The sequence below is a fragment of the Coregonus lavaretus genome (genome assembly GCF_964263955.1).
Source record: "Coregonus lavaretus genome assembly, contig: HAP1_SCAFFOLD_819, whole genome shotgun sequence".
NCBI classification, from domain to species: domain Eukaryota; kingdom Metazoa; phylum Chordata; class Actinopteri; order Salmoniformes; family Salmonidae; genus Coregonus; species Coregonus lavaretus.
Genome location: NW_028160043.1, coordinates 97897 through 117144, shown reverse-complemented (window position 1 = coordinate 117144; position 19248 = coordinate 97897). Strand labels below are relative to the sequence as shown.

The 19248-nt window shown below is 44.7% G+C and overlaps 1 protein-coding gene across 1 annotated transcript; it reads left to right on the top strand.

Annotated features, from left to right (window-relative positions):
• The first annotated feature begins 15836 nt into the window (after nucleotides 1-15836).
• On the top strand, nucleotides 15837-19213 carry LOC311122243 (uncharacterized protein). The gene is made up of 4 exons (XM_084196632.1): nucleotides 15837-15910; nucleotides 16222-16286; nucleotides 16391-16905; nucleotides 18358-19213. The coding sequence occupies exons 2-4, from the start codon at nucleotides 16271-16273 to the stop codon at nucleotides 18400-18402; spliced, it is 576 nt and encodes a 191-aa protein (XP_084052758.1). The 5' UTR covers nucleotides 15837-15910; nucleotides 16222-16270; the 3' UTR covers nucleotides 18403-19213.
• Nucleotides 19214-19248: the final 35 nt, after the last annotated feature.

Here is a 19248-nt window from a genome sequence, read left to right as displayed (position 1 = left end):
ATGGAAACAGGATGCACCTGAGCCCAATTTCGAGTCTCATAGCAAATGGTCTGAATACTAATGAAAATAAGGTATCTGTTTTTTATTTTTAATAAATTATCAAAAAATACTAAAAGCCTGTTTATTTAATCCATTTTAGAATAAGGCTGTAACGTAACAAAATGTGGAAAAAGTCAAGGGGTCTGAATACTTTCCAAAGGCACTGTACATAGACATGGAATCACTGGCCACTTTAATAATGGAACACTAGTCACTTTAATAATGTTTACATACTGCTTTACTCATCTCATATGTATATGCTTTATTCTATTCTACTGTATTTTAGTCAATGCCACTCCGACATTGCTCATCCTAGTATTTATATATTTCTTAATTCCATTATTTTACTTTTAGATGTGTGTATTGTTGTGAATTGTTAGATACTACTGCACTGTTGGAGCTAGGAACACAAGCATTTCGCTACACCCTCAATAACATCTGCTAAACAAGTGTATGTGACCAATAAATTGTGATTTGATTCGATCATATGTAGTATTATTCCGTACTGCCATAAGTGTTGTTATTGCATTGGTTGCACTTTTGCAGAAGTGGTTTAATTGTTGTATTGGTACACATAGTATTTTGCATGCACACGCTACCACAGCGTTTTCCATAGTGGCCTTTATTAAGGTGTTTATTGGCCATCGGTGTTTATTTATTTGTTTATTTATAAGCCATCGGCTTCTAGAGTCATCGCAGACGGAGCTTAAATCATGCACAGAGTAATTTACGACCCTGAGGCGCCAGGGCAGATCTGATAAGGTCTCAGCCTGGCAGATTTTCACACTGGAGAGAGAGGGTGCCTGAAATCTTGACCCTTTGTCAATCCAAGTCATTAGTTTCTCTCTCTCTCTCCAAGAGGTGAATGTTTAAGTTTATGTTTATATTGATGCCGTGTTCATAGCCCTTTATAGACATGTTGTAAGTGTAATGCCATTTGCCATTTAATCATGTACACTACCGTTTGGGGTCACTTAGAAATGTCATAGTTTTCAATCGTTTGGGGTCCTTGTTTTCGAAAGAAAAGCAATTTTTTTGTCCATTAAAATAACATCAAATTGATCAGAAATACAGTGTTGACATTGTTAATGCTGTAAATGGCTATTGTAGCTGGAAACGGCTGATTTGTAATGGATTATCTACATAGGAGTACAGAGGCCCATTATCAGCAACCATCAGTCCTGTGTTCCAATGGCACGTTGTGTTTGCTAATCCAAGTTTATCATTTTAAAAGGCTAATTGATCATTAGAAAACCATTTTGCAATTATGTTAGCACAGCTGAAAACTGTTGTGATGATTAAAGAAGCAATACAACTGGCCTTCTTGAGACTAGTTGACTATCTGGAGCATCAGTAATTGTGGGTTCGATTACAGGATCAAAATGGCCAGAAACAAATAACTTTCTTCTGAAACTCGTCAGTCTATGCGAAGAAGTGTCGCCGGAGAAGATGGCTGCCGTTTTACAGCCCTCTAACCAATTGTACTATCATGTGTGTTTTTTTTGCGTTATTTGTAATTTATTCTGTACATAATGTTTCTTCCACCGTCTCTTATGACCAAAAAGAGCTTCTGGATATCAGGACAGCGATTACTCACGTATTGGACAACGATTTTTTCTTCAACGAGCCGGACGCGAAGGATATCCTATGGACCCCCGACAAGGCCCAAATCCCCGTCATTCGCATGGGAAAGAGATGGAGATATCGTGGACGTAGGTCGGGGTGCCTTGTAAGGATCCGACGGCGAGTGAGTAAACTGCCTCTTCCATCAAGCCTATTAGCCCATGTTCAATCATTTGAGAACAAATTGGATGACCTAAGATAACGATTATCCTACCAACGGGACATTAAAAACTGTAATATCTTATGTTTCACCGAGTCGTGGCTGAACGACAACAATGATAACATTCAGCTAGCAGGCTATACGCTACATCGGCAGGACAGAACGGCTGACTCCGGTAAGACAAGGGGTGGCGGTCTGTGTATATTTGTAAACAACAGCTGGTGCATAAAATCTAATACTAAGGAAGTCTCAAGGTTTTGCTCGCCTGAGGTAGAGTATCTCATGATAAGCGGTAGACCACACTATTTACCAAGAGAGTTTTCATCTATATTTTTCGTAGCTGTCTATTTACCACCACAAACCGATGCTGGCATTAAGATTACACTCAATGAGCTGTATAAGGCTATAAGTAAACAGGAAAACGCTCATCCAGAGGCAACGCTCCTAGTGGCCGGGGACTTTAATGCAGGGAAACTTAAATCCGTTCTACCTAATTTCTACCAGCATGTTAAATGTGCAACCAGAGGAAAAAAAACTCTAGACCACCTTTACTCCACACACAGAGACGCATACAAAGCTCTCCCTCGCCCTCCATTTGGCAAATCTGACCATAACTCTATCCTCCTGATTCCTGCTTATAAGCAAAAACTAAAGCAGGAAGCACACGTGACTCGGTTAATAAAAAAGTGGTTAGATGATGCAGATGCTAAGCTACAGGACTGTTTTGCTAGCACAGACTGGAATATGTTCCGGGATTCTTCAGATAGCATTGAGGAGTACACCACATCAGTCACTGGCTTCATCAATAAGTGCATCGATGACGTCGTCCCCACAGTGACCGTACGTACATACACCAACCAGAAGCCATGGATTACAGGCAACATCCGCACTGAGCTAAAGGTTAGAGCTGACGCTTTCAAGGAGCGGGAGTCTAACCCGGACGCCTATAAGAAATCCCGCTATGCCCTCCGACGAACCATCAAACAGGCAAAGAGTCAATACCGGACTAAATTTGAATCGTACTACAACGGCTCTGACACTCGTTGGATGTGGCAGGGCTTGAAAACTATTAGACTACAAAAGGAAGCACCGCCGCGTAATGCCCAGTGACACAAGCCTACCAGATGAGCTAAATCACTTCTATGCTCGCTTCGAGGCAAGCAACACTGAAGTATGCATGAGAGCACCAGCTGTTCCGGATGACTATGTGATCACGCTCTCCGTAGCCGATGTGAGTAAGACTTTTAAGCAGGTCAACATTCACAAGGCCGCAGGGCCAGACGGATTACCGGACGTGTACTCCGAGCATGTGCTGACCAACTGGCAAGTGTCTTCACTGACATTTTCAACATGTCCCTGACTGAGTCTGTAATACCAACATGTTTCAAGCAGACCACCATAGTCCCTGTGCCCAAGGACACTAAGATAACCTGCCTAAATGACTACCGACCTGTAGCACTCACGTCTGTAGCCATGAAGTGCTTTGAAAGGCTGGTAATGGCTCACATCAACACCATTATCCCAGAAACCCTAGACCCACTCCAATTTGCATACCGCCCCAACAGATCCACAGATGATGCAATCTCTATTGCACTCCACACTGCCCTTTCCCACCTGGACAAGAGGAACACCTATGTTACGCACGCCTCTCGGAAGAGGGAACGTAACACCCTGCTACAACTCAACTCTCCGTGGTGTGAAAGAGGTATGGGACTGTAGGTGTGAGTAAGGATGACAAAAGGCAGAGAATACCGTTAACAGGAAATTTATTCCTTCGCACGGTAAGTTTGGGGAAAAGGGGCTGGACGGAACCAAAGCAAAGAAAGAAAAATATCAAAGCCCCCTCTCCTACCTTACCTGCCTACCCACTACTTACTGAACTAGCACCACCTGGTGCACTAACCAAAATACAAGGGATGGTCCGCCCAGGTCTTTCCTAGTGTGCATAGACAGTCAACTTCTACGGGTAATGTATGCCCGCGGGCCTCTTGCCTAAGCACTCCCTAGGTGCCTTCCCCTTCCCCCCTTGGGAACAAATGAAACAGAAATAGCATAAACTGGTTCACAACAAAAACCTGAGAAAAAACTAACTCAGGACATTATAGAAACTCTGAGCCACAAACTAACACAAAACATTATAATTGGTTCTCAGAGCAACAACAACACAGTACATACCAACTCTTAGCATATAACCAACATGCTGTAACTCTCAGCAATTAGTTCCCCTTTTTTTCCTTCTGAGCAACAGAACTGGGGCTTATATAGCTTCAGAAGGAGTTGGTAATTGGAGACAGCTGCGTCCTGACGAGGGCGCAGTGTCAGCTCTCCAATCATCAATGTTTTGACCAATCAGCTGCTTGTTGGGGAATTTCAGGAACCCATTTCCTGAAATACATACATGAAAATACACAACCTACAACACAGACACTGGGGAACGTAACAACCTATGTGAGAATGCTGTTCATTGATTACAGCTCAGCGTTCAACACCATAGTGCCCTCAAAGCTCATCACTAAGCTAAGGATCCTGGGACTAAACACCTCCCTCTGCAACTGGATCCTGGACTTCCAGACGGGCCGCCCCCAGGTGGTAAGGGTAGGTAACAACACATCTGCCACGCTGATCCTCAACACGGGGGCCCCTCAGGGGTGCGTGCTCAGTCCCCTCCTGTACTCCCTGTTCACCCATGACTGCATGGCCAGGCACGACTCCAACACCATCATTAAGTTTGCTGACGACACAACAGTGGTAGGCCTGATCACCGACAACGATGAGACAGCCTATAGGGAGGAGGTCAGAGACCTGGCCGTGTGGGGCCAGGATAACAACCTCTCCCTCAACGTGATCAAGACAAAGGAGATGATTGTGGACTACAGGAAAAACATGAGGACTGAGTACGCCCCCATTCTCATTGACGGGGCTGTAGTGGAACAGGTTGAGAGCTTCAAGTTCCTTGGTGTCCACATCACCAACGAACTATCATGGTCCAAACACACCAAGACAGTCGTGAAGAGGGCACGACAAAGCCTATTCCCCTCAGGAGACTGAAAATATTTGGCATGGGTCCTCAGATCCTCAAAAAGTTCTACAGCTGCACCATCGAGAGCATCCTGACTGGTTGCATCACCGCCTGGTATGGCAACTGCTCGGCCTCCGACCGCAAGGCACTACAGAGGGTAGTGCGTACGGCCCAATACATCACTGAGGCCAAACTTCCTGCCATCCAGGACCTCTATACCAGGCGGTGTCAGAGGAAGGACCTCAAAATTGTCAAAGACTCCAGCCACCCTAGTCATAGACTGTTCTCTCTGCTACCGCACGGCAAGCGGTACCGGAGCGCCAAGTCTAGGTCCAAAAGGCTACTCAACAGCTTCTACCTCCAATTCATAAGACTCCTGAACAGCTAATCATTGCTACCCGGACTATTTGCACTGCCCACCCACCCCCACCCCCCTCTTTTACGCTGCTGCTACTCTGTCTATTATTTATGCATAGTCACTTTAACTCTACCCACATGTACATATTACCTCAATTACCTCGACTAGCCTGCAAATTGACTCTGCACCGGTACCCCCCTGTATATAGCCTCCCTACTGTTATTTTATTTTACTGCTGCTCTTTAGATATTTGCTTTAATTTTTTTTACTTAACACTTTTTATTTTTTTTATTCTTAAAAAAATGCATTGTTGGTTGAGTGCTTGTAAGTAAGCATTTCACTGTAATGTCTACACCTGTTGTATTCGGCACATGTGGCAAATAAAATTTGATTTGATTTGATATTCTGACAAATTAAGGCTATTCCATGCGAGAAATTGCCAAGAAACTGAAGATCTCGTACAACGCTGTGTACTACTCCCTTCACAGAACAGCGCAAACAGGCTCTAACCAGAATAGAAAGAGGAGTGGGAGGCCCCGGTGCACAACTGAGCAAGAGGACAAATACATTAGAGTGTTTAGTTTGAGAAACAGGCCCTCACAGGTCCTCAACTGGCAGCTTCATTTAATAGTACCCGCAAAACACCAGTCTCAACGTCAACAGTGAAGAGGCGACTCCGGGATGCTGACCTAGGCAGAGTTGCAAAGAAAAAGTCCAGATGCCTCCCACTCCTCTTTCTATTCTGGTTAGAGTCAGTTTGCTCTGTTCTGTGAAGGGAGTAGTACACAGCGTTGTACGAGATCTTCAGTTTCTTGGCAAGTTCTCGCATGGAATAGCCTTCATTTCTCAGAACAAGAATAGACTGATGAGTTTCAGAATAAAGTTATTTGTTTCTGGCCATTTTGATCCTGTAATCGAACCCACAATTGCTGATGCTCCAGATACTCAACTAGTCTCAAGAAGGCCAGTTTTATTGCTTCTTTAATCAGCACAACAATTTTCAGCTGTGCTAACATAATTGCAAAAGGGTTTTCTAATGATCAATTAGCCTTTTTAAATGATAAACTTGGATTAGCAAACACAACGTGCCAATGGAACATAGGACTGATGGTTGCTGATAATGGGCCTCTGTACGCCTATGTAGATATTCCATAAAAAATCTGCAGTTTCCAGCTACAATAGCCATTTATAACATTAACAATGTCTACACTGTATTTCTGATCAATTTGATGTTATTTTAATGGACAAAAAAAACGATTTTCTTTTGAAAACAAGGAAATGTCTAAGTGACCCCAAAACTTTTGAACGGTAGTGTACATATATGTATATTGCATAGTTATCACCCTTAACTAATACTGTGTGCTTATCTTTGTCTTATAGAACCACGACAATAAGATTCCAAGTCATTTGGATTACCAGAATCATATAAACATCTTCAAATGGAAACAGCTGTGTTTGCGTGTGTGTGTGGTGGTGACTATCAAGAGTACGGTGATCGGCCCCAACGTCATGTTCTAACTGGACTGCACTATAGTGGGGAGAACCAAAACAATCCGTTATATAGAGGGTGAGGGCATTCACAGCCGGCCGCTCTTACGTGGTCCTTCTAGACGGATTTAATGACCAACAGTTTTTTGCTAAACTTACAATATGTCACGAATTTGCAAAATGTATATGTTATGAATTCTAGCTAGGAGGCTAACGTTAGCTAGGAGGCTAACATTAGCTACGCTAGGGGTTAAGGTTAAGTTTAGGGGTTAGGTTAAAGGGTTAAGGTTAGGAGTTAGGTTAAAGGGTTAAGGTTAGGGTAAGGGTTAGCTAACATGCTAAGCAGTTGCAAAGTATCTAAAAAGTAGTAAGTAGTTGAAAAGTAGATAATTAGCTCAAATGCTAAAGTTGTCCGTGATGATTCGAACTCGCAATTTAATTTGTACACTGCAAATTGACCGCAAGAAGCCCAAACAGATACAGTATTTGACAAAAACAAAATAATTTCAAACCTTGACTACATTGGGATACGATTACATAGTCTTTCTATTTATGCGTGGGAATACTTGGAAAGAGATTTCCTAAATTAAAATCACTTGGAGCTGATTTCCTGGTGTTTCTACAGTCTGAGTATTGTATGTTCAACAAACAAAAAAAGAGAAAAAAAGAATAAAATGTTTGTTTTGTTTTTGCCTCAGAAAACTTGGGAGGCAGAAAAAATGCGTCCCACCAGTTGGCAAACCCTGCTTTACAAGGATTACACAATACAATGCTTTCATAATACGTTTGGTTCCTTACCTTGTTATGGCTGAAATCACAGCTCGAACATCAGGACATCAAATCACTGAAATATCTTCATAGTCTGTACTTGAAGACTGCTTGAGAAAAGTAGTTTGTGCACCTCTTATTTAGCATATAGCTCTTTCACCTTCTGGGTTGGGCAGCCAACTGACCTTTGGATACCATAATACCAGCAATAAATGATGTCAGCCAGGGAATGTTCTGGGTGTACAATTGTTGTATACTTTTATGATAATGAATAACTGAAAAGCATCTTTATCCTTTGAAACACCAACCCAACTGTAAAATGTCCACACTGACTATTCCTTGGGATAGTATTGTAGTGAATTCCAGGGGCAGCCCTGACTGGATTCACACCCGGGTCAAGTCACTGTCACACCATTACGCCAAGATATCTGAACCTCTTGTGGAGGTCACTATGGTGTTGGATTAAGTTCACTACACTACCCCCTTCCTTTGGGAGAGCGTGTCTCCATGCTTCTCTATACCAAGTCCCTCCCACAAACACGTCTCTCCAATGGCCTCACAGGCGCCATCCCACTTCTGACACCAGTGTAGCGAATTGGGAGGTAGCCCCGGTCAGAACTCAAAACCAGATCCAACGACTGTCAACTCAACACCTGTTACGCCAAGAGTTCCACACCTCTTAACGAGGTCGCTAGGTGTCAGGTCAAGGTTGCTAAAGTATTTATATATAGTTTTTTTTTGTAAAAGGAGAGTACAGACAGAGATGGGCAGTATTTCTGTTACATGTATTTTAAATATGTATTTTTGTCATTTGTATTACCTGGGCTGAACTACACTCCAATGTATTTTGTAACAAGATACTTTCGAGAGCTGTAATTTGTATTTTCAAAATACAATATAATTTTCTATACCATTTTGTTATTATAGTGGTTCACCATTTTGTGACCCCCTTTCACCCTGCATTGGTATCAGAAGTCTGATGGCACTATGGTGTGATAACAGCATCTGTTAAATTAACTATAAATGTGTATGTAAAAAGTTGTTCGGCCAGCTACTTCCAAATGTATTTCTGTATTTTAAAATACATGTATTTTAATTAAATACATTTCAAAGTATTTTGATACATTGATCTTTATGGTATTTTGTAATTGTATTTTGTAATTTTTGCCCATTCCTGAATACATACCAGGTTTGAAGGAACTCCAGACCATGTTTCTATCTCTGGGTATGAGCTCACTCCTGTAATAGCCTTAAACTAAGTCTATGGTCCTGTTTGAATACCTTTAATGTGACGAGTGCTGATATATGAAGAGGCAGGACGCAGACGCAGGAATGAACAAGGTCAAGGTTTACTAAAGAATGAGAACGAGAATAACAAAGAGCGAGTAAACGACACGACGCTAAACAATCACACACAACATCATCCAGAACAGTCCAGGGCTAAATAGGGGTGGTGATGAGATGATGAGGTGCAGGTGCGCTGGAGGTGATTAGGGTGCGTTGGGTTTCCATTCCGGTGTTGCCGAGGTGGTGCGCTCAGACCGGTGGCTCACTAGACAGGCGAATCAGAGCGCCGGAGGGGAGCAACAGGAGGAGTCGTGACAGTACTTCCCCCCCCGGACGCGCGGCTCTGGCCGCAGGACGTCGCCGGCCAGGAGGACGACCCCGAGGATGAGGAGCGGGCCGGTCAGGGCGGCGACGGTGGAAGTCCCGAATTAGGTTTGGGTCCAGAACGTCCCCAGCTGGAACCCAGCTCCTCTCCTCAGGTCCATACCCCTCCCAGTCCACCAGGTAATGGAGCCATGCCCCCACGGAACTTGGAGTCCAGCAGGTCCCTAACCGCATACGCCGGACTCCTGTCAATGTCCAGGGGCGGAGGGGGCGTACCCCGGGGGACGGCATCCGCCAGAGGACCAGGAACCACCGGCCTGAGGAGAGACACATGAAAAGTGGGTGAGACACGGTAGTGAGGGGGAAGGAGCAGCCGGTATGATACCTAATTTAACCGCCGGAGGACCTTAAACGGCCTCACAAACCGGGGGCTCAGTTTCTTGCAGGGTAGGCGGAGAGGGAGGTGTTTTGTGGACAGCCAGACACGATCACTGTGGTGAATTATTATTAATGAACTGTAGAGTTTAATGGACTATGAGGTAGAACTGGGTTAATCAAGAGCATAAAGTTAGAATTCTTTGTTACTGGGCCAGGAATTGTATTGGGTCATTTAATTTCACTGTGTGGGTGAGTAGAGAGGGAACCTGCCCTAGGGTCAGATTGCTTGCTCTTACTTAAATCCATGGCTGTCTTATCTGATGAGACACTGAAACTAGCTTGTGGTCTTTTGTCTCTCTCTTCAAACACAGTGAAGGGAGCGGCACCAGGGTTGAATAGAGTTTGGGCTAGACCTTTGTCTCCTTGGTATCTTCTTGATTGATTACAGCATGAGGGGGTGAGGTTTGTGTATGATTCAATAATTTAGGGCCTTGTCATGTTTAAACTAAACATGAGTGTGTGTGCAAGACAGGGGAGCGAGTGATTGGTTGGAGTAATAGTTCAGCCGTCCTCGGGGACAAAGGAAGTGGGTGTGGAGTGATAAAGAGCGGGAAACTGAAGAGGGAGGGATTTAGAGCTAGAAGAGTTGGGGATGATGGTATATAATGTGACGTGAGGGAGGAAGAACGGGGTGCCACTCTGCAGACTGGTATCGGCTTTGTTGAAAACTTTAATAAAGTAATTTCTTGATGCAACAAAAACTCTGTAAGACCTTATTTGTAATAAAGTATAGTGGTTATTTTCCACAACATAATCAGGCTGGAATACAGGGGCCTCACTGCGGTGGCGGTCGGCTTGGTCCTTCTGCCGACGAATGGCCCTCTGGAGATGGACATGGGCGGCATCCCAGACCTGTCCGGCCCCGTGTAACCACTCGTCGACAGCGGGCGCATCGGTCTGGCTGGGTGTCCAAGGGGCCAGGGCCGGCTGGTACCCCAGGACGCACTGGAAGGGAGTGAGCCCCATGGAGAAGTGAACGAGGGAGTTCTGGGCATATTCTGCCCAGGGAAGAAACTCGCCCACTCACCCTGCTGGTCCTGACAGTGGCAACGAAGAAACCTCCCCAGCTCCTGGATCATGCACTCCACCTGCCCATTTGACTGAGGCCTATACCCGGAAGTGAGGCTGGCCGTGGCCCCGATCTTCTCCAGGAAAGCCTTCCACACTCGGGAGGTGAATTTGGGGCCACGGTCCGAGACGATGTCCTCCGGAAGTCCATAATGCCGGAAGACCTGTTGGAACAGGACCTCAGCGACCTGGAGAGCAGAAGGAAGACCAGTTAGTGGCAAAAAACGACATGATTTGGAGAAGCGATTTACGACCACCTGTGGTGAAGTCGTCAGAACGGAGAAGGTCGGTGACAAAGTCTATGGACAGGTGTGACCAAGGTCGCTGAGGCACTGGGAGAGGAACTAGTTTGCCTGCCGGGCATTCCGAGGTGTCTTCGTTTGGGCACATACGGAACAAGAGTTGACATAGCGGGAGACATTAGAAGCCAAGGTGGACCACCAGTATTTTGGGGCTAGAGAATGCAGGGTGCGCGTAATACCAGAGTGCCCTGCCGTAAGGGTGGTGTGAGCCCAGATCAGCAGGCGGTCACGGACACTGCTGGGTACATACACTCGCCCCGGAAGGACGTTGGCAGGTGCTGGGTCCTCCTGAGCTGCCAGGCGGATGTCTTCGTCCACATCCCAAACGACAGGTGCAACGATGAGAGACGAGGGCAGGATAGGACCCCCCAGATCCTTCCTTTCGCCGGTTTGGTGCATCCTGGAGAGTGCGTCGGCTTTCACATTCTGGGATCCTAGGCGGTAGGACAGAATGAATTGAAAGCGAGTGAGAAATTAGGCCCACCTGGCTTGATGAGAGTTCATCCGTTTCGCTGCCCGTATGTGCTCCAAATTCCGGTGGTCAGTAAGAATCTGGAATGGATGGACCGCGCCCTCCAGCCAGTATCTCCATTCCTCCAGGGCGAGGACCACCGCCAACAGCTCCCTGTCTCCAACTCCATAGTTCCTCTCTGCGGGAGATTGAGAAAAAGGCACAGGGATACATTTTCTCTGGCTTACCGTGCCGCTGGGAGAGGACCGCACACACGCCCTCCTCCGATGCGTCCACCTCCAGGATGAAAGGACGAGATGGATCTGGGTGTTTTAGGAATGGGCGCTGTGGTGAACCTCTCCTTCAGTCTCTTGAAGGCAGCGTCAGCCTCAGGGTTCCAGGCCAGCTTCTGAGGCCCACCCTTAAGGAGAGAGGTGAGCAGGCGGCTATGGAGCTGAAGGACCTGATGAAACGACGGTAGAAATTGGCGAAGCCCAGGAAGCTCTGTAGGCCCTTGATGGTGGTGGGGACTGGCCATGACCTGACGGCGTCCGTCTTCACTCCTTCCATGAACGCCCCCTGAGGACTGATCCGGTATCCCAGGAAGGAGATGGCCTGTTGGTGGAATTCGCAGACGCAGGTGGTGCCGAGGTGGTGCACTCAGACCGGTGGCTCAGTAGACCGGCGAATCAGAGTGCCGGAGGGAGCAACAGGAGGAGACGTGACCGTTAAAATATTTTTTATCCAGTCTTCCGTCCTTGAGGAAATCACTGATCTGACATGGTATGATGGTGAAAGCACTCGAGTGGATATCGTTTTACCCTATCCTCCCACTTACAGATCAGTGGTTATCTCACAGAAGGTAGGTTGGAAGGATGCATTTGAAAGGTACTGATAGGAATACCATAGAACTGATACCTAGCTTAACTACTGAGTCAGATACTGGAGAAACTCAACCTGTTGAAGTTTCAAGGTTTGTTGTCACGCAGTACAGTGAAAGGCCTTTCTTGCTAGCTCTTATCCCAACAATGCAGTAATGAATATCAATATATCGTACTATAAAATAATGTAAAGTAGAACAAAAACACACAAGAAATAGAAATAAGAAGAACACGAGAAAGTAAGTCAGAAATATACAGGCTCAGTTCCAGGGTCAGTAGCTATACACAGGGTCAGTTCCAGGGTCAGTAGCTATACACAGGGACAGTTCCAGGGTCAGTAGCTATATACAGGGACAGTTCCAGGGTCAGTAGCTATATACAGGGTCAGTTCCAGGGTCAGTAGCTATATACAGGGACAGTTCCAGGGTCAGTAGCTATATACAGGGACAGTTCCAGGGTCAGTAGCTATATACAGGGACAGTTCCAGGGTCAGTAGCTATATACAGGGACAGTTCCAGGGTCAGTAGCTATATACAGGGACAGTTCCAGGGTCAGTAGCTATATACAGGGACAGTTCCAGGGTCAGTAGCTATATACAGGGACAGTTCCAGGGTCAGTAGCTATATACAGGGACAGTTCCAGGGTCAGTAGCTATGTACAGGGACAGACTAAGCACACACCCCTGTGGGGCCCCCGTGTTGACGTTCAGTACCAGGGGACTATGGTGTTGAACGCTGAGCTGTAGTCAATGAACACCATTCTCACATAGGTATTCTTCTTTTCTAGGTGGGTGAGGGCAGTGTGATCTCAACCACTGTGCCTTACTTGACATTGACATTGAATATTTTGAAAACTTCCATCACAGTCTTCCCACATGAACATCCAGTAATAGGAATGTAGCTCAGTTGGTAGAGCATGGCGTTTGCAACGCCAGGGTTGTGGGTTCGATTCCCACGGGGGGGTATGAAAAATAAAAATAATGTATGCACTCACTAACTGTAAGTCGCTCTGGATAAGAGCGTCTGCTAAATGACTAAAATGTAAATGTAATTGTCACAGATTTTTCACCTAGTCGGCTCAGGGATTCGAAGCAGCAACCTTTCGGTTGCTGGTCCAATGTTATTAACCGCTAGGATACCTGCCACACCACTTCTAATATTAGGCTCATTAGAGTATGGGAACGGTTGTGATTATAGCTCAGTCTATGATGTAGGTCTAATAGCCTGTGTCTGTTGTTTTTGGGTGGTGTAATGATTTATAATGTCCATTTTAGAGGATCAAAAGAGTGAGCTGCAGCAGTAATAGTTTTGAAGCATGGTTGAGAACCCAGGTAAAAAGTGTTTTATTTTGGATATTCGGTGGACATACGGTATTCTTTCATCAATAGCTATTGAACCAAGCATGCCATGACTATGAAAATGATATATTCTGAATCGGGAGAGGATGGACAAAAATGCAGGCTTAAAAGATTATCTAATCATAATTTCAACAGCAAAATAACCTGAGGATTTTCTTCCATCCTCCCCCGATTCAGAATATAGCATTTTCATAGTCATGGCATGCTTCGTTCAATAGCTATTGAAGATTGAAAGCAAAAAAAATAAATAATAATGTTTGTCCATCCTCCACTGATTTGGAATGTACATGGCCAAAAGTATGTGGACACCTGTATGTCGAACATCTCATTTCAAAATCATGGGCATTAATATGGAGTGTGTCCCACCTTTGCTGCTATAAAAGCCTCCACTCTTCTGTGAAGGCTTTCCACTAGATGTTGGAACATTGCTGCTGGGATTTGCTTCCATTCAGCCACAAGAGCATTAGTGAGGTCGGGCACTGATGTTGGGTGATTAGGCCTGGCTCGCAGTTGGCGTTCCAATTCATCCCAAAGGTGTTCGATGGGGTTGAGGTCAGGGCTATGTGCAGGCAAGTCAAGTTCTTCCACACCGATCTCAAAAAAACATTTCTTTATGGACCTCGATTTGTGCATGGGGGCATTGTCATGCTGAAACAGAAAAAGGCCTTCCCCAAACTGTTGCCACAAAGTTGGAAGCACAGAATCGTCTAGAATGTCATTGTATGCTGTAGCGTTAAGATTTCCCTTCACTGGAACTAAGAAGCCTGAACCATGAAAAACAGCTCCAGGCCATTATTCCTCCTCCACCAAACTTTACAGTTGGCACTATGGATTTGGGCAGGTAGCGTTCTCCTGGCATCCGTCAAACCCAGATTTGTCCGTCGGACTGCCAGATGGTGAAGCGTGATTCATCACTCCAGAGAATGAGTTTCCACTGCTCCAGAGTCCAATGGCAGCGAGCTTTACATCACTCCAGCCGACGTTTGGCATTGCGCATGGGGATCTTAGGTTTGTGTGCGGCTGCTCGGCCATGGAAACCCATTTCATAAAGCTCCCAACTAGCAGTTATTGTGCTGACGTTGCTTCCAAAGGTAGTTTGGAACTCGGTAGTGAGTGTTGCAACCGAGGACAGACGATTTTTACACGCTATGCACTTCAGCACTCGGCGGTCTCGTTCTGTGAGCTTGTGTGGCCTACCACTTCGCGGCTGAGTCGTTGTTGCTCCTAGGTGTTTCCACTTCACAATAACAGCACTTACAGTTGACCGGGGCAGCTCTAGCAGGGCAGAAATTTGACAAACTGACTTGTTGGAAATCTGCCATCCTATGACGGTGTCACGTTGAAAGTCACTGAGCTCTTCAGTACGGGCCATTCTACTTCCAATGTTTGTGTATGGAGATTGCATGTCTGCCCGATTTTATACACCTGTCAGCAATGGGTGTGGCTGAAATAGCCGAATCCACTAATTTGAAGGGTTGTCCACATGCGTTTGGCCATGTAGTGTATCATCTTCATAGTTATGGCACGCTTTGTCTAGTAGCTATTGAAGATTGAAATCTGAAATCTTATTATAAAAAATATATATATAAAAAAACGGTGGATTTTTCTCCATCCACCCCTGATTCAGAATATATCGTATCATAGTCATGATTGGTTGAATAGCTATTGACAAGAGAAAACCGAGTATCCAATATAAAACTAATTTTACCTCGGTGAGGTGGGAGGCTTAAAAACATCTACAATAAAGGGACCAAATCACTGCAATAGCCTAGACATTGAGGAACCCAATTCGATTTGGTGCTAGGGCGTCATCTACATTTCTCCAAGACCGCAGAATCTGAATCTTTGTCTATGTCTCGTTTAAAAAAAAAAAAAAAACATTCTCGCATATTACTGTAGCACGTATGTTCATTATCATTCTTGTTATGGGCTTGTCTGGTGATAAGCGCATATTTTACAACACTTTTACGCATTATGTCCAATAGGCCTACCCATAGAGTTGTGTACGCACACTGCGCACCTAAAGTACCCCTATTGAAATCCACTTTCTTGACTGTATCGTCCAATTGCGCAATAGCCTAAAATGCAGTATTGTTGAGTTGAATGATGATGCATCTTTTCCTAGGTTTGTTTATCTTTCCATTACCAACAATACAATCGCATCAGCGCAATAAATAATATAAGATAATGCTAGTGAGAGAACACACCCATCATTTTATAGACGGGCGGGGCTTGCTGACCAATTCTGAGGATTGTATTTCCCTACTAGTCCCACGCCTATCCGGAAGAGAAACTGCAACGAATTCGTGAGAAACTTTCTAAGATCGACATCAAGAAGCTACCGCAGGTATGAAAGTCAAACTGTAGATCGTTGATAAGCATTACATGTGTTATCTACATAGGCTAATCGACAGTATTTCTTATAGAATCATATTATTGTATAGTTATTGCCGATATTTTGTTATAATTGACCAAGCCCTATAGTGGACTAACCTGGTCATGTTATGTGTATCGTGGGAAGGTGGTGGTGATACATCCACTCGATGTTGCTGTCAATAGAATAGGCTAGATAATAACTGGACTATGAATAAGTTACATATCATTGTACTTGTCTTCTTTTCGTTTTTGTTTAAAGTACTTTGCTTTTGTTTCTTCCAGGAGATCATCTGAGATCACCACTTTTTCATACTCATATTCAGGACATAAGATGTGGCCTAGCCAAGGTAAGTAGACTGTACTAATACTGTATTATGCCATAGCTATGTTCATGTTATCGCCAAAGTTATATCAGTCAGATATATTACAATGTTTGTGAAATCCTGTTCAGGTCCCCCTGGACAGAACCCGGCCTTCCCCCCTGCCTACAACCCCGCATTCCCTGCTGGTCCAAACCCAGCACACCCCCAAGGCCAGAACCCCATGTACGCGCCTGGCACAAACCCTGCCTATCCCCCCGGTATGGCTCCTGGTATGGCTCCTTGTATGAATCCAGCCATGCCTCCGGGATCCGGTATGGCTCCTGGTATGGCTCCTGGTATGAATCCAGCCATGCCTCCGGGATCCATGCCCTATGGACAACACCCAGGAGGACAACACCCTTATCCAGCTGGACCAGGTGTACCTGGTTACCCAGGAGTCCACCCAGGCCCCTACCCTGGTGGGGTCCACCCAGGTGGAGTTTACCCCGGGGGCATGCATCCAGGCATGGCTGGGGGTGTGGCGGGAGTCGGGATGGGGGTCGGTGGACACAAGGCGCAAAAGAAGATGATGAAGAAGGCGAAGAAGGCGAAGAAGGCCCACAAAGCCGATAAACACCTGAAGCATCATGGAGGCCACAGGAAGGTGGGTGTCTCTGTTTGTGTGTGTTTAGTGTGTTTGTTTGTGTGTCAGTCAATAACAGGGAGGGTCTGTGGATTTTGAGTGCGGTTGACAGGTGACGGTTCCTCCCACTGATGGTTCCATGACTCACTCTGTGTGTCCCAAATAGCACCAAATTCCCTATAGTGCCCTAAGGGCTATGGTCAAAAGGAGTGCATTAGGGAATAGGGTGCCATTTGTGTGTGTCACTGTGCTTCTACATCTGCATTGCTTGCTGTTTGGGGGTTTTAGGCTGGGTTTCTGTATAGCACTTTGTGACATCTGCTGATGTAAAAAAGGGCTTTATAAATAAATTTAATTGATTTGGGATCCAGCTACTGTGTGTACTCTGAGTAGAGTCTGGTCCCCTCTGAGGTATTTTACTGTCCTGTTTGCCTCGCGTTAACATACTCACATGTTTTGTTCATCACACGACTAGGAAGACTGGAAATCGAGGTTCTTGCCCTGAGAACTAATAATGTGTGTGTACCCAACTCTTTGTTTTTGGTTTATTTCTGTGTTTCTCATCCTGCTGCCAAACTATTTTTTATTTTTATTTTGTTGTGTGAGAGTGAGATGCTGTCTTTGTGTGAATCAGGCTCTGTTTGTGTTTGTTGTTTGCTGTTAGCATTTAGTCCTTTTCTCATCTGACAACTAATCTCTTGCAGACTGACGCACGTAACATAACTGGTATTGTAGCATCTGTCAACAGATGGGCTGGGTGATCTTCAGGTCGAAAAGTTAGTGATCTTCAGGTCGAAAAGTTAGTGATCTTCAGGTCGAAAAGTTAGTGATCTTCAGGTCGAAAAGTTAGTGATCTTCAGGTCGAAAAGTTAGAGCGCTAGAAAGATGCCAGAGTTTCCTGGTTGGATGACCGTTTAACATTATTTTTCCCAGTCTGAGCTAATTTTTTCCCCCCGAGGTCCAAATTGTCTTGATTGCTCGGAAGTCTGAGATTTCCCAGTTCCCAGTTGCTTTGTTCCCAGTTGATTTTTAGTCTCTGATCATTTGGAGAAATCACGATGGGGAAGGGACATTTGGCCCATAGGCTTGCCCGTAACTTGCAAAGAGAGAGAGGGGTAGAGCTCTCGCCCTGCTTCTGCTAGTATCTTTTCAAACACATCTACCCCCCAGAACTTAATTGAGCATCTGATGCAATATTTTATTTCTGGGTTTCCGAGGTTATCTGTCAACCTATTTTCTTCTTGTTTTGTTGTGTGAGTGGTGCTGCCTTTCTTTACTAAGTCGTTGAGATAACGACTTATGTACTAGCTCTTACTAGCACGGATTTCACCGACAGCTTCTTTATTGAGAAACTTGCAACTGTGATATGTGGTTGTCTTACCTAGTTGAATGCACTGACTGTAAGTCACTCTGGATAAGAGAGTCTGCTAAATAACCAAAATGTCAATGTTAAAATGTTTTTTTCCTCCCCAGCACTCTTCAAGCAGTAGTAGCAGCAGCAGCAGCGATGAGGAGTAAATGTCACCCAGTGATGTCACCAACAACATCCAACACAGTGTCAGAAAGACATCTGGAATTAAAATAGAAGAAGAGGACATTTTCCATTTAAAGTTGCAATGAGGTTAAGGAATGTGTTGTGGTTGGGATGGGGGACTATTATTAAGAATGGAAGAAAAAAAAAAAAAACATTTTGAATATGAATTTGTATAACACTGTAACAAAAGTATGTATAATTAACACAATTATGACTTCATAGTCTTAACATTTAGGGATAGAGGCCAATGAATGTATGCATATCCTCATGACTATGCACTATCATGTATAATATTGTACCTTTACACTGATGAGAAATTATATTTCAAATGGTTGATATATTTCCAAATATAAATAATATATAGGATATAGCTGAGCAAGTGAGATGTGTGGAATTTCCCCAGTAAAAAATCAAAATAAATATTGATTTTAATACTGGAATCATTGAAATGTGTAGTACTGTATTTACATCAACACAATATTTATCGGGTTTGACTTTATATTTCAGCTCTGACAGAGAAAAATATTGGCTACATTTGTATTCACGTGAACATATTTTTTTACCTTGATGTGATACTGTAACAATTCCAATGTAAATTCTCGAGTAGTTTGTTACATTGTAACAGCTAATTGCAACATGCAGAGCTTTGTAACATCACATTTACTATCGCCTACTGTAACTTTGTGCGCAGTTTGTTTGATTGTAGCCAGATAGGCGGGTTTGCCCCGCTGTGGGAGGGTTCGGTGAAAGGGGGAAGTTCAGAGGGTCTAGTTCTGTTGTCTTTGTGTAAAGCAGTGGAGCGCCTGATCTCACGCTATCACTCTTCCCCG